Genomic DNA, 27,018 nt, shown 5'->3' on the forward strand with positions numbered 1-27,018 from the left:
TTGGTTCATCAATGAAACACCTCAGTCGTATATAATTGCACAGGTGCACAGACCTCAGATGCTCACTGGGGTACACTCTGGACTTCACCTGTGTGTTGTTACATGTTCAATCTGATAGCCTTGAGGCGATTCATTTTTGAGTCCAAGGTCTACTGATGGGGGGTGGGGGTAATCTTTTGTTGTTGTTTAGTGGGTTTCATTGCTCTACAGAGAAAGCAATTTTAGAGAGGATGAAAGAATAATCCAGCACGAAGCAGGGATTATCGGTGTGAATGACGCATTATTTCAGCACTAAGCATTGGGTGCTTTTAAGTGCTTTAGCCATGGACTCATCTGATTATATATAGCTGGATGCCTAGATAATCTTGAAGAGCTTTGGATGGAAGAATGGCAATTTACCTGCAAAATGAGATCAGAAACTCACATGGCCAGAATTTATTTCACTCATTTCTAGTGAATTTCACAGATAATTAAACAAAGAAATAGCAAGAAACACACCTAAATAAACATATATATGTGTGTGTGTGTGTGTGTGTGTGTGTGTGTGTGTGTGTGTGTGTGTGTGTGTGTGTGCGCGCGTGTGTGTGCGCGCGCGTGTGTGTGCGTGTGCGTGTGTGTGTGTGTTTTGTCTTAAGTTGAACACACTTTTTTACCCTAGTAGAAAATTGTTTGTAGTTAAAAATAAACCTCATAACTTGATTTATGGGGAAAACTTTAGTTTGGGGACCAGTTCTCACTATTAACTGAATTTTGCTTCAAGAAATTCTTAATTTGCTGCTAATTACTTGTTTGTATGGTAGTTGTTAAGGTTAGGTATGATTAACGGATCTAGAATATGGTCATGCAGAATAAGGCATTGATATGTGCTTTATAATAAAATGTCAACATGCTAGTAATATGAACTCTAACAAGAAACTTGTTATTTATGAGAATTAGTCCTTAAAGTGTAAGCAATTTATTAAAAAAAATAAAAATAAAATAAAATAAAATAAATTGAATGCATTTAGCAGCGACTTACAGTGCATTCAGGCTATCAATTTTTACCTATCATTTGTTCCTGGGGAATCGAACCCCCAACCGTGCGCTTGATAGAAGAGTGCTCTACCAATTGAGCTGCAGGTACACTTATGACATTTATGTGTTATGCCGTCTTGTGCAATGATTGTTTTTTAAATTATTTTCTGTTTTTTACTTAAGCTGGGACGCTCAGTCCAGCCTGACTGTAGAAAGAGTAGGGTGGATTTACTGTTAACAGCTTCCTTCTCCTATATCCAGTTTGTTAGAGAGATGAGTCACCTCTAAATGTAATAAGAACATTGTCAAATTGCCATGGACATTTCTTTGAAATTGGAATTTGCGATGAAGGGAAAAACATGTATGTGATTTAAAAAAATAAGAACCTTATTTCAGTTGTCATAAACATTATTAAATTGCCATAAAGTAAAAGGCTAAGACACCATAGGCAGAGGTTACCATGACAGCTCGACATAATAAGTGTTTGTGCACTAAAACAGCAGAATTTATTTCATCCTGCTCGCAGAAATATAATTAAAAGTGTCTTAATTTTCTACAGTCAGATAATATTGTATAGCTATACATTACATTCTTCATACATACAGTACATATGTGCACGTGTGTGTGTGTGTGTGTGTGTGTGTGTGTGTGTGTGAAATTATTATATATATAATTTATAAGTATGATATAATTTATAAATATGATATAATTTATAATAATTTCCTCGCAGGTCTCCAAGATTCCTTGGTTTATAGCAAGATAGAGAAAAATATTGTATAAACTAAGTGCTGAATTTTAAGCCTATTGTATATTGATGTACATTGTTACTGTATATACTGTATCTTATTTAAATTGTAATTATATTATTATTATTATTATTATTTCTGAAACTTCATCATACAATGAACTTCATCATATTAGTATAGCTTTGGTTGAAAACATTTGTTTTGTTTTATTTATATATTTCTTTCACCCTCTGTTGAAAACCACTGATCTATATAATATTACAGGATACTAGTATGTACGTATACCAGTGAATGCAAAAGAATGTTGAACGTCCACACAATCATAAAATCAGCTTACTGTCTACCTCACTGAGTCTTGGCCAGTGGTGACCCTCTTGTACATGTCCTGGTTCTTTCCAGTCATGTGGGACGTGTTCAGGCTTCTCAGGATGTGCTTTAACACTGGCTTTAATGTCAGAGGTTGTGCCCTCAAAAGCACTGTGTGTGTGTTTTAATTGGTGCACCGCTGTATTGTAGAGACACAGGGGGTCAACGGTCACAAGGCACTTTCCACAAGAGTGTGTGTGTCAGCTTATTACTACTCTGACTCCTTTACAACTCCTTTACAGGTCCATGGAAACAGTTTACCTAATTTTTCTAATGTATTTTTCATTTAATAATAATAATGAAAACAAATCTGATGTCCCAATATAAGATGACTATATATAACTAATATGTTTCTATGAATAGAGAAACATTTCTATTCACTGTTTAAAGTCATTTTTATTGTGTGTGTCTGTGGCAAACACTGATATCATTTAGGTTCAGTGTAACAAAATGTCTTGATAGTCAACATTTCATTGTATTTTGCATGACAAATATAGCAAAGCACAGCAAATGTGTGAGTAAACGTTTTTTCAGATTGAATTGTTTTCAGATGAACAATTTGCAAAACATATTCTAAAACCTCTTTTAAGCAACATTTCAGGCAGATTGAAATGCACAAAATAAAAATGTGAAAAGACAAACTTACAAAAAATATAATCTACATATATGTACAGAGAAAGAACAGAAGAGCATTTTCAAAATAAGATTTTTTTTTTTTTTTTTTACATATAACAACAAACACACACACATATATATATATATTTTCTCATTAATAATAAATATGTTAGCGGTATTTTAAGTTGGATTGACATTATGTTGGATTGCGGCCTGGACATTATTAGGAACATGGATTTTGATGTTACACACAAGAAGAAGTGTTTTTCATCTCATTCTGGAGGCAAAACTGGATTAGAAAATGTAAAAGATTTGCTAAAGACACCGAAAGTATATTGAAGGACTTGATTAAATTTGAGTTAATTCAAAAAGATAATAAGACGATCTTTGTACATTATTGATAACATAATCCCCCTTATGGTGATAGCTTACATGGGCTAAAATGTTTTTGCATATTGGTTCAAGCAAAAAATATGGGATCTAACTATTTAATGTTGACCTTTCTAGTCGATTTATTTCCAATGGCAGCACCAACGTCAGTTTTAATCAAATATGTGGTTAAACAGAAATATGTTTTTGTAGATATATCGAAGAGTCAGAACATAATTGTTTTGTTTCATTGTGTCAGTATCTTGCTGAGAGGCGTGCAGAGAGGTTACGTGATTTCCCACACAAGCAAACATGTAACCGAAAATTGTGCTGTCAAGATATCAGCTTTGTGACAGGCCATGAATTATTTATTATTCTTCAGCAGTAATAGTGAAAATGTTACCTAATCCAACCGCAACCATGCAATCCACTTGAATTTTAAGGTGCACAAACCTGATTGTTTTGTTTTTGGGCAAATATTGTTTCATAAAACCAAAAAAAAAAAAAAAATGCTATTTGCTCATCCAACAATGTAAATAATGTCTTCATTTACTCACATAGTAAAGGTTTTTTTTTTTTTTTTTTTTAAATCCCATCACTGATATAAAGCCTGCTGTGATATATCTTGATGTGCCATATTTGAATATGTGCAAGTGTGAATGAGATTTGAGAGTTGCAGCAGATTTTCATTGAGTAATGACTTATTGAATTTCATGTTGTATGGTTTGAGAAGACTTTGAATACCCCTGTGAAAAAGAAGTGTGCTTAATTGTATTAAATGTGCCCTTGTAGTTTAATTAATATCTTAAAATATGTTTTTTTTAAAAATCTACTTGTAGAAATTAAAATAAAGGCTACTTAAGTGTACTTAAAGATTAAAATATATTTTAGTTTACAATAAATGCCCGTAATTATATTCATCAGTAGAATTTAACCTTATTTCAAAGAAAATTTAATTATGAAATTACAAATACAGATGTACTTAATATATAAATATCAACATATAAAGAAGTACTTAAGTTGGTCAAGAAATACTCTTAAATTTAAATGGATTTAATATAAATTTAATTACCAAGGTAATTGCAAATAACATTCAAATAATGTACACTACAAAACATCACAGTCAGTTGCACTTAACGTATATTCTTTTAAAGTATATTATTTCCATAAGTACGATTTTTTTAAGCATGCTAAAATTTACTTCTTTTTCACAAGGGTATAGATATATTTTTGTCTTTTTTTTAAGCTTTGCAGTTCTTGGTCACCATTTATTTTTATTGTAAGGAAAGAGCAGCTTGAACATTCTGCTAAACGTCTCTAAAAAAGTCAGTCATAACGGTTTGAAACCGCATAGTGATGAATAAATGATGGCATAATTTTCATGTTGGCCAGAACTATAACCTGTCATCACTCTTCATATTAATACTGTAAAGAAGTGGCCATTCACGCAAAAGCAAACTCTTAAAAAAACGCAGACAAATTCATGGCACATCTTACAAACAATCTTTTCGTTCTCCCTGTAAAATTGTTTAAAAGTTCCTAAGATTGAACCAGCATTATGAGGTCACGGGGGCGTGTCCGTTCACCTCTGTGGACCCCCTACGCTTGTTCCCCGTGTACTCCCCGATGAACGACCCATCTTCGTCGAACTCAATGCTGTCGTCCTCGCTGCTATCATCCTCTTTGATGTCTGTGAACAATGGCTGGCTGCTCTTCAGCGGCTTCTTATCATTGTCACTGTCAAACAACAAGAAAAATGAGTCAAATTCAGCTCAGAGTGACTAAGACGATGATACTAGTCGAGGCTGGCAGACAGAGCGGGTGTAGGAGGGTGTAGGGGAAGGATACAATCACTACTTTCTGATAATTACTAATTGCAAAGGCCTGATGGCAATTCTCAAAACTAGAGAGAGAGAAAATTGCAGAGTGCCAGCCAACGAGAGGACCAACTTAAGACATGCTGTGTGTGCCTGTAGACAAACAGCCTGTCAGGTCACTTTAGTCCCTATAGGAATGATGGGACAAACCAAAATTAGTTGCCAATTTGAGAGCAGGCACACTGCCAGCTAGCAGGTGTCTGGAATGAGACAGGGGGTCACCTCGTAAGCTCCCAATTACTATAAGATGCCACAACATCTTGGATAGCGATACAATAAATCCAAACTGAACATTTATTAGGATAAATTGACATTTGTCCTCCAATTTTGGAAATTGTAGTCCCACTGACCAAAGGAGAACAATTCACAGTAGAGACTGCATTGCATCGTGTCTCCAAAATATATAGAGTTAACAACGTGTAGAAATTGCATGGTTTTGCCAATTAATCAGTGCAGATAAAACAAATAATTGTATCAGAACCTGTCATCATTAAACATCTCTTAAGCTAACCAAGGCTGCATTTATTTGATCATAAATACAGTAACAATAGTGATACTCTAAAATAACTTATTTTAAAACACTTCAATTTTAATAAATACAGAAATCATTCTCATGCTTATTTGCTGATCAAGAAACATTTCTTATTACTAATTAATGTTAAAAACTGCTTCATAGTTTTGTGAAATCCATTATACGTTTACAGTACTATTTAAAAGTTTGGGGGTCATACAATTATTTAATAAATGCATACATACATAAATAGATGCTTGTATTCGGCAAGGATGCATTGAATTTATTTAAAATGTGACTGTAAATAGGCTACATTTGTTAAAAAATATATGTATTTTTCAAGTATTCTGTTCATTAGATTCCTGAAAAAAATATCACCGTTTTCACAAAAATATCAAGCAGCAAACAATTTTCAACATTAATAATAAAAATCATTATTAATAATTTAGCACCAATGATAACTGAGCAGCAAATCAGCATATTAGATTTCTTCAGGATCATGTGCATGATACTGAAGCTGAAAATTCAGCTTACATCACAGGAATAAATTACATTTTAAAATATATTACAATAGAAAACAGTTTGTGCAAATGTGTGTGTGTGTGTGTGTGTGTGTATCTGTGTGTTTCAGTAACTGACTGATCTCAGTTTAACTTTACGCAGTCTGGTTACCAGTATTTGCAAAATCCTTTATCAGTCATCCTGTAATATATATATATATATATATATATATATATATATATATATATATATATATATATATATATATATATATATATATATATATATATATATATATAATATCTTAAGTATCCCAAAATTCAATGCACTATTTCATGTTACAGTGCATCAAATGAATATCACCAATGGTGTAACATGATAAACCCGCTCTTCTGTTCCCAAAAGTAAAATTAATCAGTAGCCTCCTTGTGTAAGCCAGAGTAACGCAGTTTTGAAAGCCTCTGAGGCAACCGTCATACTCCACAGCTGGTAAGTGACGTACTTCCCTATCTGGTTTCTTTCGGCTAGCAGATGTTTGAGTGTCTGGCGCTATAACTCCCCAAACAAGGGTAGCGTACAGATCAGACTCCGAGCCTCTGCTGAAGCTGCATTTCTTTCCTGAGGGAGGAATAATACGGGCATCTCTGTGTCTAAGTGTAATGAGAGGGAAAAACATTTATGGATTCAAGCTACTCCATTTGCAAGTATACAAGTTAACTACATGCAGCCCCACTTTTCGCTCGCCTCTGGTCTGTTTTTCCACACAGGTTTTTTTAATGTGCCACTTGTCACATTGCACCTGGGTGTTACAGTTTCAGGGCCATGATTATTGTTGTTTTTCCATCATTAACTACACACTTTTTTTTTATCCAACAAATTTCCATCATATTTCCAGACATTTCTGATGGTTTAAATTTGCACTACAGTTAAAAAGATTATATATATATATATATATATATATATATATAAACTCACTGGATGCTAGTATCGGGTTGGACCCCCTTTTGCCTTCAGAACTGCCTTAATTCTTCATTGCATAGATTCAACAAGTTGTTGGAAACATTCGAAATGATAGCATCACGCAGTTCACTATAGCCTTTCACTAATTTGTTCTTCCATGATTTTTTTCAGGCCTGGAAAAAAAAATCTATTTGGAAATTTCCATTATTTTCAGGTCTTTCTATAACTGAGGAAGCTTTTTAAAGTGTACTACAGGCTTAGCATACAGTAACACAACAAACCAACCCCTCTACACTAACAATCTAACTTTTAAGCTAAACAAAGCTACCGTTCACTACCTGTGTGCAGGCTAGTGAGCACAGATTAACTTCAAGCTTGCGTAGCAATGCTTTCCATGTGACTCCAAGTAAATGGTGTGCATGTAGGGTTTATTTGCAGGAGAAAAGGCATTAAGAAATTATATTACAGGAGCTCAGAGAGATGAAAATCTATAAAAGGACAAGTGTGGCTCTCTGACCTGTCGCAGGGGGATTCTTCGCCCATGGCTTGAGCTTCAGGATCAGCAGGAGTTTCCTCCTTTTCCTTAACTGTCAAGAAAAATAATATACTATTATATAAATATACTATTTTGGGAGATTCGATTGAAGTGAGATTACAACATTCAAGGAGAGTGTTTTGTGTATTGTTTTTTTCTCAATTGCTTTTGAAATTTCTTGCATTGATGTCATTTAAAAAAGAAAAATGACATTGGTGTTATTCATAAGAGATAATATAATATCTTCTTGATTTGCAAATGCTGAGCAAACATTCAATGTTTCGTATTCTCTAAATGTAAGTGATTTGTATTTTGCTGTGTGGAAGCACATCAAGGACACTGACTGCCTTTTAGAAAAATGACTGTGTGCTTAACTTAAAAGTAAGATATGGCCTTACTGGTAAAAAAAAATACAATAATAAAAAATAAAAAATAAACCTTTATTCTTTTTTAGCTTGGTAAGGTATAAATAACCTTTATGTAAAGTATAGCTAACAGCCACAGTGATGTAAAAACAAGACGTTCAAAACTGTCTTGCAATGCCTTGGGTTTTATTCCAAAAGCTCCAAAAGGGTTCTTATCCATTTCAATACATGCAAAAGTTTGTTGCAATAATCCATTGGTTCTTGAATCCATTGAAAGTCATTTCAAATTGGTTAAATATATGTGAAGAACAAAAGAAGACCTAAGATCAGGTCAATAAAGCTCACTGATCTCAGGTTTTCTGTCTGACACTGCTAGTAATAAATCTATGAGCTGGTGCGACAGAGCCACTTGACACAAAGCTAACAAAAGCACCAAGCTAAAGTGTATACGTTTTGACTACAGAGACCAGAGAGCTTAAACAGAGGTCTGGGAGCTCTCTGTGACCTCTGAAGCTGTTTCTGTCTTACCTGCGTACTTCCCGCTTTTGTTCTTTATTACAAAACAGCCGATGAGGACAAGCAGAGTTAGTAAAGCCACTCCACACATGATCGCCACAAACCACTCCTGGGATGCCACGGCTTGTTTACTAGACACTGCAAGGACAAAGGAGAGTTTGTTTTTGGCAAAATTTAATTCGTGAACATGAGTCACACTGATGTCAACTTAAAAAAATACTTGAAAATAGTGATGATGTCTTGTTGGGTTAGAGGAAGAATCGTCAAATGACATTTTTAAATATGGTTCCTTTGTCAAATTCTGATGGGGATTTTTCAAAGAAGAACAATCAGAACCCAAAGAATAGTATTTAAATGGGTCTACATTTGATTAACTTCTTTTGAACATTTGCCAGTTCTCTGATGTAAATGGACTCGTCTTTGCTGTTGTCTCAGAACCCGTGAGTTTGTTGACAAAATTAAATGATCTGGGACCCAGTTGCAAATACATGTGTCACTTGTTTCTTATGGAGGATGTGTTGGGAGCACATGCAGAGCTGTAGGTGATACATCTACCAGTCATACATAATTCAGTGGCATTATTGTTAGTTCTTCCGGTGTTTATGAATAACATTATCTACCCAAATTCCTCCTCACACTGAATTGATGGGCCAAGCTTCTGTCAAATATAGAGTAGGCATCGTTGACGTGTAGAGGTTGGCCGTTATGTGGCCAAAAGGATTTATTTGTCTGATATCAGAAAGTTTTTAGGGCCTTACAGTCAATTAACTTACATTCTGAAGGTCATATATTATGGAGTGGAACTTTCGAGTTTTGAAAGATACAGTATGTTCATATATATATATATATATATATATATATGCTAATGATTATTTTTCTTCTTGGTTATGTACATTAGGGTTTTGAAATCAGTGTCCAGTTGACCTAGATCAGAACATAAGGCACTTTAGCATCGACAAGTTAAAGTGGTTATCAGTATACTCTACAGATACAAAGTAGTGTAAAAAGATGTAATATATGGATGGGCAGTATTTCAAATAAGTTTTTGAAATACAAAATACTATTTTGTATTTAAATACATTTAATCTTAGTATTTAATCTTAGTATTTTTGTAGTTTCAAAATACATAAAATACTTTTTGCCAATCAACCTCTTTATTAGACTGCTGATTTACTGTATCAACAAGTATACAAAAATGCTAAAAACAAACAATTACTAAGATTAAATCTATTTAAATACATAGTTGATTTGACTTTTTCCAAAGGTATTTTTAATACAAAATATACTGCACATCCCCGCAGGAAATCAGCAGTCTAGGATTGATTGAAGAGATTGATTGGCAAGAAGTATTTTATGTATTTTGAAACTACAATGCAAAAATGCAAAATACATTAGATTTATATTTCAAAGGTATTTTACACATTCCTACATCAGTTATGAAAATATACAGTTTTTGTTACCATGATATACTGCTGTGACTGTATTTTTTAGGTACATTTCTGGCAACCACAGCTGCTGTTTTTACCCCTGTAAACTTCATTGCCTTATTTTTACAGCATATTCTATAAAGTATAATAATAATGATAATAATAAATTGCTTTGCTCAATGGAATTAGATACCTTTTTTCTTTTCTTTTTTTTTACCTCTAGTGCTAATGCACCCACAGAAAGACTATCACTTACTATACTATGCCAGTGATACATCTAATGCTGATCTACTGGCTACATTCTCTAACTTCTCACCTTTCCTTGTCTTGAAAACCTCTTCAAAAATGCTAGGGACATCAACCCTGCGTGAAGCCTGCAGCCGGACTGTGTACACAGTTCCTGGGCTGAGCCCTTCAACGAGGTGGAAACCTTTAGATGTATTTAAAGCCTCTGTAAGCTGCCAGATACCATCACCTGAAGGAATAACCGCACGATCAGATAGTGTTAGGCCCCAACCCAGCTGAAAGAGGTGATATCTATGATACTGTAAAGCGACACTGAAAGGTTAGAAAAGTTGACAGAGTAAGATTGATAAAAGAGCTTAAAATAAAGATACACAATGAAAATATTCAAGAGTGAATTTCATTATCATTTGGTCTGGATTTTGGGCTGTTTGGAGAGGATTTTATACAGGATCCTACTTATGTATATATGTTCTTAATGTGTTCCTTTACAAAGTATACATAATAGTCATCATTAAAATGGAAATATTCCATGTATGCACAAGAATGTAAATCAGTCAAACAGACTGCAATAGAGGAATTTGTAGTCCTAAAATGCTTGGGAATTAGCATTTACTATTAGCATTGTCATTACTTTCTATAACAGAATAGTGGTCTGCAGACAAACCTCAAATTTTGAAACTTCTGAATTAACTCTTTTAGTTAATTCATATACTCTCATTCTACAACAGCTCATTTAATCATAATTAATTAAAACAATATTCAATTTATTTTGAAATACTGAAAAACCTATTCATTTTCTTGAATATTATTTCTACTTTGGTTATCTAAACTGTAAATTTAACTGAGATTTTTTTTTTCCTGCAGTTTAAATTGTAACGTTTATATTTACATGTTTGCACTCAATGTATACAGTAAATAATACATTTTTTAATCTGCACATTGATCAAAATGTTGAAAAGGCAATTCATGTAAGAAATCAACAGATTAATATCATCAATTCAGAAAAGTTCAAATTGTTGCAGCCCTCCATGATACTTTCCAAGCTTTGTTACAAATATGTCTAAACTCTACACAAAACTCAGTGCTGCAAACATTGGATCCTGACAAATCAGTTTGATGAGTAAGTCCCTTACTGTGATTCATTATGGCAACAAAGAGCTGTGAATCAGAACGTTCTCCTCTGGTTCTCCAGCTGATTCTTGCAGACGTGTCACTTACAAAGGCAGATATGTTGAGCACAACTGAGAGAAATATATAGAGAAGAAGATATAGAGAACAAAATACAGGAAAGACTATCAAAAGGTTAGTTAATGCAAAAGAATCCAAGTACACCCATAACCATATGAAAGTGTTAGTGATACAGAAATCTGAATCAAGAAGCATTTCTATAACATTTCGGAGTAAAAGAGGATATTTATTTGAGGCAATTGTAGTGCAGGATTTTTATCAGAACTGACGGTTCTCTTTATCAGGGACCAGTGATGTCAATCATAAAAGATTACTGTAGAATTTATTTCTATTTAATTGAAAAATGTCATTTCATTCTAACTTTTAATGTTAATTTCACTCAAATATGGAGTTATGAAAGTGATTGTTTAGGTAGATGAATGGATGAATACCTAAGGTAGGAAAGGTGGTACTGATAGAAGGAGAGTCTGTATTAGATGAGGCGAAAGAGAAAGGTTGTCCTGCAAGAGAAAGAGAGTTCAGACCACATGCATTTCCCTGTAGAATGGACTGCAGCAGTGGAAAATTAAGAAAAGAAAAGGAAAAAAAAATGCTTCTACGCATCATAAAATCATAACAGCATCACATCAACAGGAACTATATAAATAATTAGGAATGTTTCTATATTTTGATAACAAGCAGTGGGTTTATGCAAAATGCAAAATGCAAAATGCAAAAAAAAAAAAAAAAAAAAAAAAAAAAAATGGTGCTAAATGCAAATAATTAAATGCAACTAATTGTAGGAAATACTGCAAAATAAATAAATAAATCAAATGGAGGGGGGAAAGTGCTGTCAAGGCCTAACTGTTAATTCTGTCAGCAGCCAGACTGATTTTGTCAACCCTGATAAAGACAGCATGTTTTTGCAGTCTTTAGCAGGAGTTCAGGGACAGTATTACTGCCTCAGAGGAGCTCTTAAAAAAAAAAAAAAAAAAAAAAAAAACTAAAGCTAATGCCAACAGCAACTGAGCTCAATAAACTTGAACCAGCTGTCACTATGTGGATTTTTGATGGAATAGTATGCTCATTTTGCAGAATGTACACAGTTATATCCTTCACTGAATATAGAATATAGAATGCAAATATTTATACATAAAAATGCAGGAGTTCATATAGAAAAATTCATTAACAGCTACAAATTTGCTGGTACATACTCAACTCAGATGTCGTCCCCTTAGATGTCGACTGTTCATCTTAAAAAGACAGTGGAGATACGTGAAAATAAAACAATAAATAACTTCAGGTTTTATGTCCATTATTTAAATTGCTTTCAATTGCATTCATCAGACTGAAAATGCAGATGTCCCCACAAGAGGCATTTGAAAAGCTTCAAAATACTACTACTACTACTATGAAGTAAACTGCAAAAGGCTGTGAACTTCAGTATGTGATACATACAGCTCTCTGTTGATGTTTCAGCTGAGACTGTAGAAACTTCCGGAAAGGAATGTTTGGGCATTGTAACTAGTTCATGAGAAACAGAAGATGGTTGATAAGAAGACAGATCAGTTTAAACAAACCCATGTAGTATGCGAATATGAGCGTAACAGAAAGAAATAGGCAATCCATAACAAAATTGAGGCCTACGGAAAACTTTGACGATGATGCAATATCAGTTATCCAGTGAGTAAAAACACATCAGTTGCCTTTTTTTTTTTTACTAGGCCTACTCATTGGTTGGTCATTACATCCTTTTGTTCATCAGATCATTGAGAGTTTTGCATTTTAGCAATAATCTAATCACTCTCCAATATGCAACAAGATCTTGCCAACAGCAACTCAGAGTTCTGTAACTGCTGCTTAATCACTTTGGAACACCTTGCGGCTGTGCTAATTAGAACACAACTAACATAGCTTGTATCAGATGTTTGCGTCTCAGCATGGGCACTTCAATTCAGATTCTGATACCAGATCCATTATAGCTCTAGGGACTCATAGTTTATAGCTCATAGCTTACAGTTGCTGCTGGGCACACTTACACACTTCAAAGACGGTACCTCCTTCCTCACTGATGGCTGACCCGCAGCCCACCTGCGTGCATGCGCTCAGGTAAAACTTATACCAGTTGTCATCCTGCAGATCACGCAAGACCCACTGTGTTGTATCTGGAGCACTGATGTTCACAGATTTCAGCTCACCCAGAGTCTCATTAACTACAAGGGGGGAAAAAATGATTTTAATATAGTTTAAACATTTTAAAGTTTAGGTCAGTAATATATATATATATATATATATATATATATATATATATATATATATATATACACACATACATATATATCTTTTTTTTTTTTTTTACAAAGTGAGAATTTTATGCATTAACTTAATAAAAAATGCATAATATTACAAAATATTTATATTTAAAATAAATGCATAGTTCAGTCAAGAAACTCCATTTCTTGTCTTTGCAACCCTACATATTACCGCCCAGCACAGTTAGAATTTTCTTTAACCACCCCCCCCAGGGATACTCCCCTATACTTTTCCTCACAGCAGAATGTTTTTGCCTATTATATATAGTCTGCCAAAATCCATCCGACCTACTCTCTATTCTCATCAATAATATGTTTTTAATTTGAGATTTGAGAAAGCATTGTCATGCTTGAAACAATGTTCTTCAAACTTTCTGTTCATCAATAACTTTTAAATAAAGACACTGTGTTGCATTTTCCATTTGCTTTTTCTTGAAGCTTTCATTTTCCACTCTCTCTCTCTCTCTCTCTCTCTCTCTCTCTTTACATTTTATTATAATTAAAAATCATCAAATTAGCATATCAGAATGATGCAGAAATTTCAGCTTTGATCACAGAAAAAAAAATTATTATAAAAAAAAACTTTATAACAATAGAAAACAGTTATTGAAAATTGTAGTATTATTTAACAATATTACTGTTTTGACTGTATTTTTGTAATATATAAATGCAACCTTGGTAGGGGTGTGCCACGTCATACTGTCAATGATAATACGGTATAATTTTTACATGATAAAAAAAGTGTAATATCACGATATCAGTGATATAGCGATGCGATGATGTAAGGTGGATATATATATATATATATATATATATATATAACAGTAGCAGAACATGTGAGCGTATGAGTTTCTTTATTTTTATTTTTTGATTCGTAGAATAGGTTTTGTGTATGTGGAAGAAAAAAAAACAATCTACCACTTTGCAACTTTTGTCTTCAAACTTACTGGTACACATGTGTAGCTATTCTCTACAGCTACAAATTCCACTGTCACAGATGCTCAGTGGTTTTGCACCAAAAATACCTTCATAGTTATGTCTTAAATGAAAGTAAACAGTTGCGAAAGAAATGGAATGTGTATCATACTGGATGTATTATCTCTTAAAGTAATTGACTTGCTGCCGTCAGTGTCCTTAATGTTAATCCAAGAAATGAAATGGGAGAAAACCACTCACTGCTCTTTACTGAATTACTCTGTAGTTTTAAAAAGAATTAATCTATATTTAATTTATACAGTAGAGACTATGCAATGCTTTTTACATTTGATTATTTAGTTTCTGTACCTGGACACCTACAAAAGTGAAAAACCTTAAACGTTGTTTAATTTGTATATTTGTGCTATTTAAACAATTTCAAACAGGGTTGACTGGTAATATACCGATCGGCCTGCTTCAAGTTGAACACACAGCTACTGCTGCCACCTTATGACAAAAGAATCACTTCAAATTAGGTAGTCTGTCATCATTGGAAAAGGATTGAAAATGCCCCTCATTTTTTTGCACTAATAAGTACTGCTGCCTGCCAGCTGCAATCACCAATAAAATTATGTTCCATGTTTATTTTTTCTATATAGTCATAAATATCATTATCGCAAATATACTAGAGATATCGTGATATTATTTGGAGGCTATATCGGCCCACCCCTAAATCTTGGTGAGCTTTCTTACCTAGGCTACCAATAAGACTATTCTTAGAAAAACATAAAAAATGAAACTTGGAAACTTGAAGCCTCAAACTTGGAGTATATACATCAAGATACTGTGCAGTTAAACATGGATTATATAAAATTCTCTGAGATAGCTGATATAACATAAATCTGTGAGTGTCATACCTGTCTGATATTGCAGCAAGTATCCCGTGAGAAAGCCATTGGTTTCATGCGGAGGCGCCCACACCAGTGTGATGGAGTCTTTCTGAAAGTTTGTGGCTCTCAGGATGGGAGGTTGCTCAGGAACTGTGGGAAGATGTCAAGCGCTACTGGTCAGTATGTACCTTAAATAAAATAAAAACTAAAAAATCAAATGGCGTCTTTATTTGATAACCACCTACAATTTAGTTAAACTGCTGAAATAGCATTGCATTGTATTTCATTAAGTCAGTGTCATTCTTTTCACAACTTTCTATGTAAATTAGTCTTCTTATGTTCAGCAGTACATTTTGGTAAACAATAAAGCTGGTACAATTCAACTATATCCACACAATAATTAATCAAATGCCCATACCACTGAATTTTAAAATGTGTCTACTATCGAAGTGTTCTTGCCTCCCTGTGGAGTTGTGAAAGAGATGGGACTGCTGCTGGGCCCATTCCCTCTCCGGTTAAAGATGTTGACAGTCAGGCTATATTCAAAGAATGGCTTCAGTCCCGGCACCATGGTGTGACTCCTGTTTCCAGGGATGGTGAGAGACTTTCTCTCTAAGGGAATTCTCTTAGAGGTCAACAGACTTTGTGTTTGCCACCAGTGAACCTGGGAGCAAAAGATGGAAGAAAGAGAAAGAGGGTTGATGAAGATATATATAAACAGCTTGTTTGTTGCTGAATGACCATCAACTTTTGTCCAGTACCACAGGATTTCTGAACTGAAGGAGTCTGGAACTCACAGTGTATCCTCCAAGGTGGCCCCTCAGGGCGGTTTGGGGCACTGGTGACCAGCTGACCCTCAGCAGCGTAGAGTTCAACACCTCCACAGATATGTTTGCAGGAGCCGCCAAGGGCGCTGGAAAGGGCAACAGAATGCAGATCAGTTTATGGCTAAACTTTCCCAACTGATGCAAGAGGGTAACAGCTCACACATTTACACATACACAACCATTTCCTCAAGCAACTAAAGCTGTCAAGGAAAATGAATTGTATTTTCATGACACACTGACTATTTCCAGGAAAACTGCACATGCTAACATGAAGCTATCCATAGACACATGTGGATACATGGTAATGGCTCTTTCAGGGATGCAAACTTATTGGGGGGGGGGGGGGGGATGTTACAAAGACGTTACCCCCACTGGCTTTAAAATGTAGATTTATGGTCAGTTTGATTATGAGGATATTCTATTTTGCTGAAGTTGTCTCATTCCACATTCACACCGATTTTATAGAACCCATTCAACATTACTATACAATAATAAGGACAATCCCTTTAGGGGTAAAAAAGATACAAAGGTGTCCCATTGAGGGTGCTGCCCCAATGGCAAGCTGTTGTATGCCTAATGGTACAAATTTTGCACATTTGTTTCTGAGAGTATTTTGGATTCAAAACAGTAATTATATTTGAAAAGTGTCAAGTTTGCATCCCTGCTCTTTGCAACAACTGCATGGAAACTGTCACGAGCTACCTACAGCTAAATAAACCATGTTTTTGTAAATCTACAGTGATGCAGGAATACAGGGACAAAAGCAGCCCAACCTGTTGCATCATCCTCAAGACAATGCCAAACGTCGACTAGAAACAAGGGTACGACATGGAAAAAAATATGAAAATGGAATAAAACAAAAGATAATCACATAAGTGCTTGGCAAAGAATTTGTCTGATCCCAAAGAGCACAACGTAAAATCTCAGCAGAAATGGCTGATCCTGGTAAAGAGTGGATTAATCTACTCTCCCAACTAATCCTCTAATCTTAAGTGTTTATTTTACGCGGCATTGTCACACGACTGTGAGATGAATGCATTAACATGTTGTTTGACTCACAGTCTTCCCCGGAATAACCAGTCACTACCCTGGGTTCTGGTGCCCAACCATGGTTGTTGAAGGCCTGGATCTTGACCTCGTAGGGGACGAATGTTTGGGTGTCTCGCACCACAAATGAGTCTCTCTTGATCATCTCTTCTTTCCAGCTGTCCTCGACACCCATTAGCCTGTAACTCAGTTTGTATTCCAGACCGGGACCATTGTGCTCCACAGGCAATAGCGGCTAGTGATTAAAGTAAAAGTGGGTCAGTGCACTCCAAACATTACTGAGCATTTGGAAAGAATGGAAGAGTTTGAGAGACATTTGCTGGTGGGTTTGCAAAATCTGGCATGGAAACCTAGTTTCTGGGGTGCCTAGCTAGGCTTTCTTTCATACTTGCAATCTGAAGGAATTTTGACTCATAAATAGAGCATAATTTGGCTTATGAATAGATATTTGCTCATATACTTGATTGCCAGAGCAAATTAAGTCATTACTGCTTTTAAACTACAAGACACCTGACTTCTTAGGCACTCCAGGAGCATTTAGTTCCCAAGCTTTCATGCATGAGGGTATTTGTCTTTTTCTTACTCCCAAGCCATGCATATATGCATATGCATTAAAGTTGTTTGACAATGCTGTTTGCATTTTATTACCTCCCAGCTGATGTCCATCTGATGTGGCAGGCGACCCTCAATCTTAATGTTTTCTGGGTTCCTGTCGGGGGCTGTACAAATGCGAATATGAATTATTTAACATTTGTCTCAGTCAATAATACCACTGACCTCAAACACTGCCAATGTGTATCACACATAATGACGAGCATGCAGTCATTGATAGTCAGAGACAGCACTTGCTTAAAAGAGCATTAAAATTTATGGAGCTTTTATAGACATCTGTATAATTTTCTCAGGGTAAATCCCCACAAAGACATGCTTCAAACCAGTCCAAGGTGAACCAAGGACAGCCTAGACATTGGATGATAACATTTTTACGAAAGCTAGTCTTCAAGGATCACAGGTATCTCTACCGCAAGGAGGTGTCTTATATCTTTCGGAGGGCATGCTGGGAAGGCTTCTCCCAATAGCATTGACAGCGATGACTCTGAACTGGTAGTTAATGTGGCCGTAGAGCGTCAAGGGGGCTGAGATCTGGCTGCCTGCAACTCGTAGAAGCTCCTTCCAATTCTCTGGGTCCCAGTTGTTCTCTTCATACTGGATGATAAACTCTAGTCATAAGAACAGAGCACAGAGGGCATTGAATATGCAGAGCACACACTCTCAATACACTGTGTTGTGGCCCCAGTGGGAGCCTTCTTGAAATATTGTAGAGCAATGTCTGAGTACGAGCAGCGTCCATGAAAACGACTTCAGAGGAATCTACTTAAAGCAAAAGCCAGCTTCAGAAGCAGTGAAAATGTGCACAATTGCATGTGAAGGGAACGCAAATGGGGCAGTTTTACAGTGCATCTGTAGGAGGAGTTTTACCTGTTATGGGACTGTTATGATCGCTGGCAGCTGCCCAGTGGAGCCTGACACTGCGGTCTTTCCGCTCAGAAAGTGTCAGCTGAACCGGTGGATCTGGAATATCTGTGTCACATTTCAGACACAAACACCATAATCAAACTTTTTTATCATAACAACATTTTAAGCCCATACATAAGAGAACTAGAATTGCTTAAATAAATAATGTGCAATAATGATCTGTTTTGTGTTTTGTGTACAATCTTTTGTGGAGTTTGCTGCACTATTATTTAGATATAATATAATACAAATATTTCCAAGCAGGTCTATTATTGTGGTATTGGTGTAATATACAAACATAACACCACAATTTAGTTGGTATTCATTCTGGTCTCAGAAGGTCTTTTAATCGTACCTAACACAGTTATGTAAGCAGAAGCTGTATCTTGGTCCAGTGATGTTCGAACAACACAGGTGTATTTCCCCTGATCACTGTGGCTCACACTGACAATCTGAAGAGTTCCATCATTTGTGAAATATCTGCAAATAACCCAAAATAAATAGGTTATAAAATAATAGTTGGTAGTTGATTGATAAGAAAATAGTAGTTCCAAGTCTCTAAATGTCTTTCACAATGTTTCAAAAGCAATGAAATAAGCAATGTGCATTTCCTGGAATGTTTATTGTAGCGTTCTATGTTGGCAGCAATAGTCGATGGTAAAACAAGGCAAGAAACAATGCGTCTTTGATAAACAATAGTGTTCAGGATGGAGAAAAAACCAATCTTCAAAATCTAGCTGAAAAATATGTGCCAAGTTTTTAGAAATATATTCTTCTCTTTCATGTGGTTCTAAAAACGTTTGCTCTATTTTCAGGTACATTAATAAATGCAATGCCTCTAAAATGTGATGTAACCAAGTATAAATTGTCGTACAGATTAATAAAAAAAATTAAAAAAAATCTTACACCTTAAATATGAGTGACGTATCTTAAACAATGTAATCATTTTTTTTTATAAGTATTATGAATTAATAAATAATTATTAGGTTTTGCAGGAGTCACACCACGTCTACATTCTACAACTGAGCTGATCTTCTTGTTTTCATTGTAAAGGGTCAAAAAATGTATATTTTACGAGTCTTATTGACTTTGAATCATGGATAAACTTCAACGCAAACTGCAGAGCAATCAGTTCCCCCAAAATACAAATGTTCAGGCAGACCATGAAAAAAAATTATGCGGCTGGAGATTCTATGCAGCTTGACAAAAATAGAAAACCAGGTATCCGTCAAATGAAGTGCAGAGAGCTCCATTGATTATAATGGAAGTGATATACAGCAGTTTGTTTCAGGACAGAATAGACACATTGTCACAAATCTGTGGCTTTTTTGTATCAGAAATGCCAAATATAAGCTTTATTAAATGTTGTTTGGACAATCAATGCACGGCTCTATTATGTTCCCTTCTTTTTTTTTTTTTTCATTAATAAAAAAATATTTGAGGTTTGATCTGAATCATGGCTTGCTAGCTGGTGACCTGAGGTAAAGATGCAAACATAATTCGTCTGGAAGCAAATAACTGACAGTTTCAACAACAAAACATTGCACAGTATTACACTGCATTTATATCCTGTTGGGCATCATGATCCAGTCGGTAGAAAAGAGGTTAAAAGAGGCTCCTGCTCATTAGCTGGAGTACCTTTTGATTTTCAGAGAGACATTTCACCCATAAGAGCTTACTATTACTGATAAAAGCTTACAATTACATCTAGCTCGGCTTTGGTACATGACTACAAAGTTTAAGTACTTAATCCATGATTCCTGCACTGATAAAACTATAAATAAAATGTGTGCACTACAAAACTATCATAGCTCCCGCTAATCCTTTCTGTTTTGACAGCACAACCTTTCTAACAAGGATTTGCTTAAATGGAGAATGGCTTCAACGAATTCAAAGTTGAACCATTAGGGACAGTCTGTCGCATCCTGCTACTCATTGAAAACAGGTCACCCACCTTTCAGAGAAGTTTGAGAGGATATTCATCCCATCTTTCATCCACAAGATCTCCAGCTCTCTTCTGAGGGTGGGATCACACTCCGCCTGGCACTCTAGCTTCGCCATAGATCCTCGTTTGACCTTTGTGTCTTGAGGAGGTTCTACAATCCTCGTTGAATCTATCAAAAGCAGACCTTTAGTTTCAATTATGACCAGGAAACAGAAAGCTTTTTGATTAAGGAAGGTGCATGGCTAACCCTTGATGAAAAGTTCAATGGTGAGGCTCATGGTGCCTTCTGAGTTCTTTGCCAAACATTTGTACTGGCCCATATCTTCCATCTCAACTTTGTGAATCTGCAGGGAGCCATTCTTCAGGAGAGAATATCTCTCTCCATCTAGAGAGCCCTCTGGGTCTTCTCTTCTCCTACAAAACAAACACTGAACCCTTCAGAGTTCTTCTGAAACAGAGGCCCATGGGAAGGGCCTTTACCGAAACATGCTCTGTTGATAAATCCGAATGCAATGTAACCTAGTTTTTTTTTTTTTTTTTTTTTTTTTTTGCCCTTTTGTTTACCACGACTTTGAAAATTGACCAAAGGTTTTTGAACGAAAACTTTTCAAACAAGAAAACAGTATAAATGAGGGCAAAAGGAGGATCCCTAGAGAGAACAGACATTTCAAAAGGGCTATAGATCTTGCAGTGTCTTTTCTCAATGTATTGTCCCTTTTCCTTCACTGATTGCTGTTATTAAGCACTCTGTGCCCAACAACTATCATTCACTCATAATCTGGAAACCAGCTATAGTGAAGCCACACTAAAATCCCTGCTAAAATCATTTAGAATACTTCTAACAAAATCTTAATTATAATGTCATTTAAGACATATATTTTAAGGTTGTTTAGCAAGGTTACTGGACAATAATACAGGCAACAAAAACTATTTATTTGTTTATTAAAAAAAAAAAATTGGAGTGTAGACCAATTTATGACAATTACTGGTCATAATTATTATTAAAGTACTTGTGTCTTTTTGATTTTATTTAATAATGGTTAATATAAATATTTATTAATAAAAAAAAATCCTTAGAATCATCATAAATCTGTGTGAAAACTGATAAGTGAGAAACTGTTTGCATGTAATTGCATTTATTACTTAGACGTATAAATGTATTATTTATTTATTTTTATTATGAACGTGGTTTGAATATGGTTAGCTGTGGAACAAGCAATATCCAGTTTACATTTATGAAATACATGATTTGTTCTGGTTACTGTGCATTTAAAACACTCTCAGTTTATTTAACTTATGAAAACAAGTATGCATCACATTATGTTTACTAAGTTATGTTAAAACTGTAAAAAAAATAAAATAAAAATGCAAGTAAAATACATCTTAAATATAGGCCTAAGTATTTTTTTTTTTAAATTGATGGATAGGTACCATAAAGTAACATTTAATTATCACTCATACACCGTGTCCTAACCAGGTGTGATGTGATGAGAAACTGAATGTGAAAAACATTTGCAGCTCAAAACAGTTTGCACGCCTTTTCACATGCACACCACACTGGGCTGAAGAGCGTAAAACTACATACTTGTGTTTTCATGACTTCTGCACTGGACGGCATGCTTTTCATTGTTGACATTGTGGAATATTATGAATTTGTCTTTTAATCTCTGATTCTTCCATAATTAGTCTCTGATTGTCCAAGTTTGATGTTTAATATAAATGTATAAGTTACCTCAGACCAATAAGATTTCATATAAAGAAACCAAGCTACCAACAACATTTAGTGTTGTTACTTGCCGTGGTTGGTTAAGACAAACTCTGATTAACAAACAGAGACACCTCACTTGTCACGTATGTTGCGTCTGGTTAGGACATGGTGTTAAAATCACAACACTTAGTTACTAAACTCACCAGTTAATGGTGGGAGGTGGAGAGCTAAAGACTTCGCAGTCCATAATCACACTCTTTCCTAACATGGTTGAGTACTCCAGATAATCTCGGGTCAGAATCAAAGGGGGATGATCTGAGAGAAAGCCAGACCATTAGTCAAAACATTCGTGCACACAGACAAACATCAAACAGCCAGCGCGGCATATGGCTCACTTTCTGTGGTGAAGTTTGAAACCGTGGCACACTCCCGAAATCACAATTAAACTGTAAAAAAGCTATTAGCATATAAAAGAGCTCTTTTCTTCTGCCAGCTACAAACAGAAAACAGTGACCGAAGTAGTTCAGAGACGCACACATTTCATCTTTTCTTCTACAGCAATTACGAATGAACAGCTGCTGTAACCCTTAAGCCATTGCATGTCAGCAAGAGCACAATCCTCTCTTCTGGTGCTATGATTAATTGATACATGTAAATTAGGAGGGTTGTGCATCAGAAGCGCTGACCTGTTATTGTGCTCTGAAAATCACAATTTGATATTCATCTTCTTCCAGTTTACAAAGGAAAGTGAAGTACTCACTCATGACAAGCACATTAGCATTGAAGAGTAGGGTCCCGTGTCTGTTGGAGGCCTCACACTGGTACACTGCAGTGTCTCTCTGCTGCGCTCTGAGGATGATTATTCTGTCATCAAGCACTTTGTAATTGGTAGAAGGAAAATCTGGGGAGAAAACAAGCTTGAATTGGCACCCAAAGTGTTTAGGAAAATACAAAACTTTGAGCCGACAATTTCATTCCGCATGGCATGATAAGGGTGGGAGAGGAGGGGGTTTAACACACCATCAAGAGGCTGGCCGTTTCTCTTCCAGGTGATTGTGGGTTGTGGTTTTCCTCTAGCAGAACACTTGATGTGGATGTCAGATCCAATCTCTACTAACTGACTCTTCACTGGCTCCTCCTGCCAGCTAGGAGGCTCTGAGACACACAACATGTGAATAAGGATTAAAGCAACTTCCTATCTAGAGCAATACTTCCCCCTTGTGTTTGTAAGTGACATGACTTTCAATTTTGTATTAGGTCATGCAGAATGAGCCATTAATATGCGTTTCATAAGTACTAATACACAGTCAATATGCTAGCAATATGCATGCTAGTTAATAGTGAGCATTGTATATACAAATCATATAAAATACCTGAAATAGAGTATATACATCTATAGACTTATTTTGTTGTTTTGTGATTGTGAATCTGGACAATTATATTTCAAGTTATTTTTAAAGAGACTGAAAAGACTTAAAGCAAATGTTTTTTTGTTTTTTTTTTTTTTTCAGCTACTGGAAATTGCAAACTGAAAATTCCCTGGCATTTCCCAAATGTTCAAAAATCTATTTTAAAATACTTTAAAATAAGTTTTAATAGTTAACCATAGTTAATGCATTAAAAATGCATTAAGATCATCTAACAATGAACAATATATTCATCTCAGTAATTACAATCCTTCTTAATGTTAGTTATTAAAAATGTTTATTGTTACCCCATGTTATCTCAAGTCATTAAATAATACTGACGTACAACTTTTGATCTGAATAAGTATCAGTACATGTTGAAATGAATATGAATCATGATGAATAATAAGTGTATTTCATTGTTAGATCATGTAGTTAACTAATTTTCACAAGCAAAACCTTACCGTAAACTGTTGCAAATTATTCTAGAATAATTATAGACTAGAATAACTTGGAATCGTCATAAGTAAATCAATACAATTCAGACTTAAGAACGTGTAAATGTTTGCATACCCTCCACGACAACTTGGAAATAATGCTCATCTTCCCCAAGATCATTCTTGGCTTTGCACATGTATTTCCATTCATCCTGCTCTGTGACATTTGGTATTGTAAGGACCTTTCCATAGTTCTTGATTTGTGTACGGTTTGGTAAATTTTCCCACATCTTGATAAATTCTACCACCGGAGTAGGCCTGAGAAAAAAAATGAAATAAAAATAAACCGCCTTCACTCTCTCTGTCGGTGGAAATGCTTTGCGGCTGTATAGTGTTCGTAAACCCAACATGGTCATAAAGAAGTAAACTCACAGTCCTTCTGCGATACACTCCAGCTCCAGCGCTTCTCCTTTTTTTAGGTATGTCGTTGAATGACTGGAGGGCACCAAAATGCTCGGCTTCCTCTTCTGAACTGAATGAGGACAAATGATGGTAAATCGCCTCAACATGGATAAAAAAAGAAACCTACCTTCATATATTTGAACAAGAATAGGTTAAGGTTCAATATATTATAATATTAAAATATATTTTCAGAGTTTGTACAAGGTTTTTGTCACGTTTTGATTACTCTTATTACATCACACAGCTCAAACTGAAGAAAAACTCACAGTCTGACCTTCAGAAATAGCCAAAAAACTTGCAAGTGCTAAAGCCCAACAAACTTTATCTTGAAAAAAAAAAATCCCTTACATAAAGATCAATGCAAAAAATTAAATAAAAAATAAGTAAATAAGTAAAGGGATTTTGATCTACAGCACGTTTGACCAAATGTGACTCACCACTCTTGATGCCATCATCCCCCTGGCCTAAATAAAAAAAAATACAAAAATAAATTGAAATAATTGTTTGAATTTTCAGCATATTTAAATAGTAATAAAAAGCATATACACAATACATATATAGCATATATACAATATATAGAAATGCCACGTAACTGTATAAAGGACAAGGTCAGTTAAACAAGGTTGTAAAACAACTGATTTGATTAGTTAGGTTTAGATTTTTTTTTATGTTATTAATTTATTATTATTATTTGAATGACATTAACTGATAAAACATAATAAGACCACGAACATTTAAGAAAGTAAACAGGGTTGATTTTTATGTCACGCTGACTTTAAAAAGGATTACATTAGAGACAGTTACTGTTAAAATATTAGCATGACAAAGCCCACTAAAACTGAGATGCATCTATAAATTGTATCCAGTTTAATGTATCGCCACACTAACAATTACTGAAAAAAATTAACTGTTAATGTATGTGTACTTTGTTCTGCTTTTGTTGTGCATCTCACAGTTTTTTTGTGTGTGTCTTAAGCACTGCATTTTCATGATGTTGTGTCAAGCTAAAAATACTTTTCAGAAAAATCCTGTCACATTCTGCTGTGCTTTTGTCCAGCTGTTCACGAAAGCAAGAATCCACCCAAAACCAGCATAATAGGTCTTCACTGATGTGCTGAATATTAGATTAGTTGTGAAAATATGTATTGAAACACAATAAAGACTTCAATTAGTTTTGAACTGTTTGGGTTCAGTAAGATTATTTTAAGAAATTAATACTTTTATTCAGAAAGGATGCATTAAATTGATCAAAAGTAAACATTTTAATGTATTTTTGATCAAATAAATAAGCATAAGAGACTTCTTTCAAAACCACCGAAAAATCCTACAGACAATAGTGTATTAACCTTTTTTTCTATTTCATTTCTTTTAAACCATATCAAGCTTATGAGATTCTGGCCACATACTTGGCTTGACCCTCAGGACCATGGGTGGTTTCTGAACGATTGTGCGTATCTTGGAAAAGGAGGCAAAACAGGAGTATTCATCGTGGCTGTCTGACATCAGTGTATTAGAGAAGTACAGATTCCCATTGAGGCCCATGGTCACCCTCTCATTCTGCTCGATGTGTTGAAGATCTGAGAACAATACAAAGAGGAGGGTTAGATTAACATGAGCAACAGGACATCGGAGAGGGCAACCATCCAGTCCGCCCAGAAACAGTCCCGTCTGACAGACTGCACAGCAGATAACAGACATCATGGGAAGAGCTTTGAATGCTCAGGCATTCAGGTTTCTCAAATGAAGCGTAGGTGGCTCGACATGATTAAGTCGCCTCTGCAGTTCAAGAAGTGAAGATGTGTACAGTAACAACACTCAACAATTTTAATCAAATGTCTTGTTTTCCAGAAGAAAACAAAAAACACACAGGATGTTTTTATTATCATTATTATTATTACTAAGTATTTCCTTAAGAGAAAGTGAATGTGATTTACAAAGGTTTGCCAGTGGAGGTTCAAAATTAATTCAGGATAATTCAAGTTTATTTTTCTTACCCTCACTAAACCTTAACCTGATTATTTTTGATTATATTAAATATCTGAATAATAATATTTTTTTGTCCCCTTTCAAGTAAATTAATCTTGTTTTAATGTTTAGATTTATTTATTTATCTATGTATTTTGGAAAGCAAGACAAAAAGTAAGAGTTTTTTTTTATATATATATATATGTAGTAAATGTCTAATTCATATAATTTAAATAGATGGTTCACCCTCTGTCATAACTCTGTCACCATCAAGTTGTTCCAAACCACCATGAATTAAATTATTCTGCTGTCCATAAAAGAAGATATTTATAAGAATGTGAGTAATCAAACTATTTCCTCATTGAATTCCATAG

The 27,018-nt window shown here is 35.0% G+C and overlaps 1 protein-coding gene across 1 annotated transcript in view; it reads right to left on the reverse strand.

The window, feature by feature from the left end:
• Positions 1 to 4,001: 4,001 nt before the first annotated feature.
• LOC113092481 (neural cell adhesion molecule L1-like protein) overlaps positions 4,002 to 27,018 on the reverse strand; it is a 52,390-nt gene continuing 29,373 nt past the window's right edge. The window contains exons 6-26 of the mRNA XM_026258089.1: positions 26,086 to 26,256; positions 25,117 to 25,143; positions 24,650 to 24,749; positions 24,354 to 24,535; positions 23,395 to 23,529; positions 23,135 to 23,275; positions 22,578 to 22,689; positions 20,914 to 21,080; positions 20,676 to 20,835; positions 19,077 to 19,201; positions 18,686 to 18,787; positions 18,229 to 18,426; positions 17,855 to 17,925; positions 17,219 to 17,441; positions 16,130 to 16,245; positions 15,792 to 15,996; positions 15,360 to 15,482; positions 13,255 to 13,428; positions 8,388 to 8,513; positions 7,477 to 7,546; positions 4,002 to 4,847 (exon numbers count right to left, since the gene is read on the reverse strand). Of these exons, the coding sequence (XP_026113874.1) occupies positions 4,667 to 4,847; positions 7,477 to 7,546; positions 8,388 to 8,513; positions 13,255 to 13,428; positions 15,360 to 15,482; positions 15,792 to 15,996; positions 16,130 to 16,245; positions 17,219 to 17,441; positions 17,855 to 17,925; positions 18,229 to 18,426; positions 18,686 to 18,787; positions 19,077 to 19,201; positions 20,676 to 20,835; positions 20,914 to 21,080; positions 22,578 to 22,689; positions 23,135 to 23,275; positions 23,395 to 23,529; positions 24,354 to 24,535; positions 24,650 to 24,749; positions 25,117 to 25,143; positions 26,086 to 26,256 (2,909 nt within the window). The 3' untranslated portion in view covers positions 4,002 to 4,666. The remainder of the gene's footprint in view (positions 4,848 to 7,476; positions 7,547 to 8,387; positions 8,514 to 13,254; positions 13,429 to 15,359; positions 15,483 to 15,791; positions 15,997 to 16,129; positions 16,246 to 17,218; positions 17,442 to 17,854; positions 17,926 to 18,228; positions 18,427 to 18,685; positions 18,788 to 19,076; positions 19,202 to 20,675; positions 20,836 to 20,913; positions 21,081 to 22,577; positions 22,690 to 23,134; positions 23,276 to 23,394; positions 23,530 to 24,353; positions 24,536 to 24,649; positions 24,750 to 25,116; positions 25,144 to 26,085; positions 26,257 to 27,018) is intronic.

This window comes from Carassius auratus, unplaced genomic scaffold, assembly GCF_003368295.1.
Source record: "Carassius auratus strain Wakin unplaced genomic scaffold, ASM336829v1 scaf_tig00214604, whole genome shotgun sequence".
Lineage (NCBI taxonomy): Eukaryota > Metazoa > Chordata > Actinopteri > Cypriniformes > Cyprinidae > Carassius > Carassius auratus.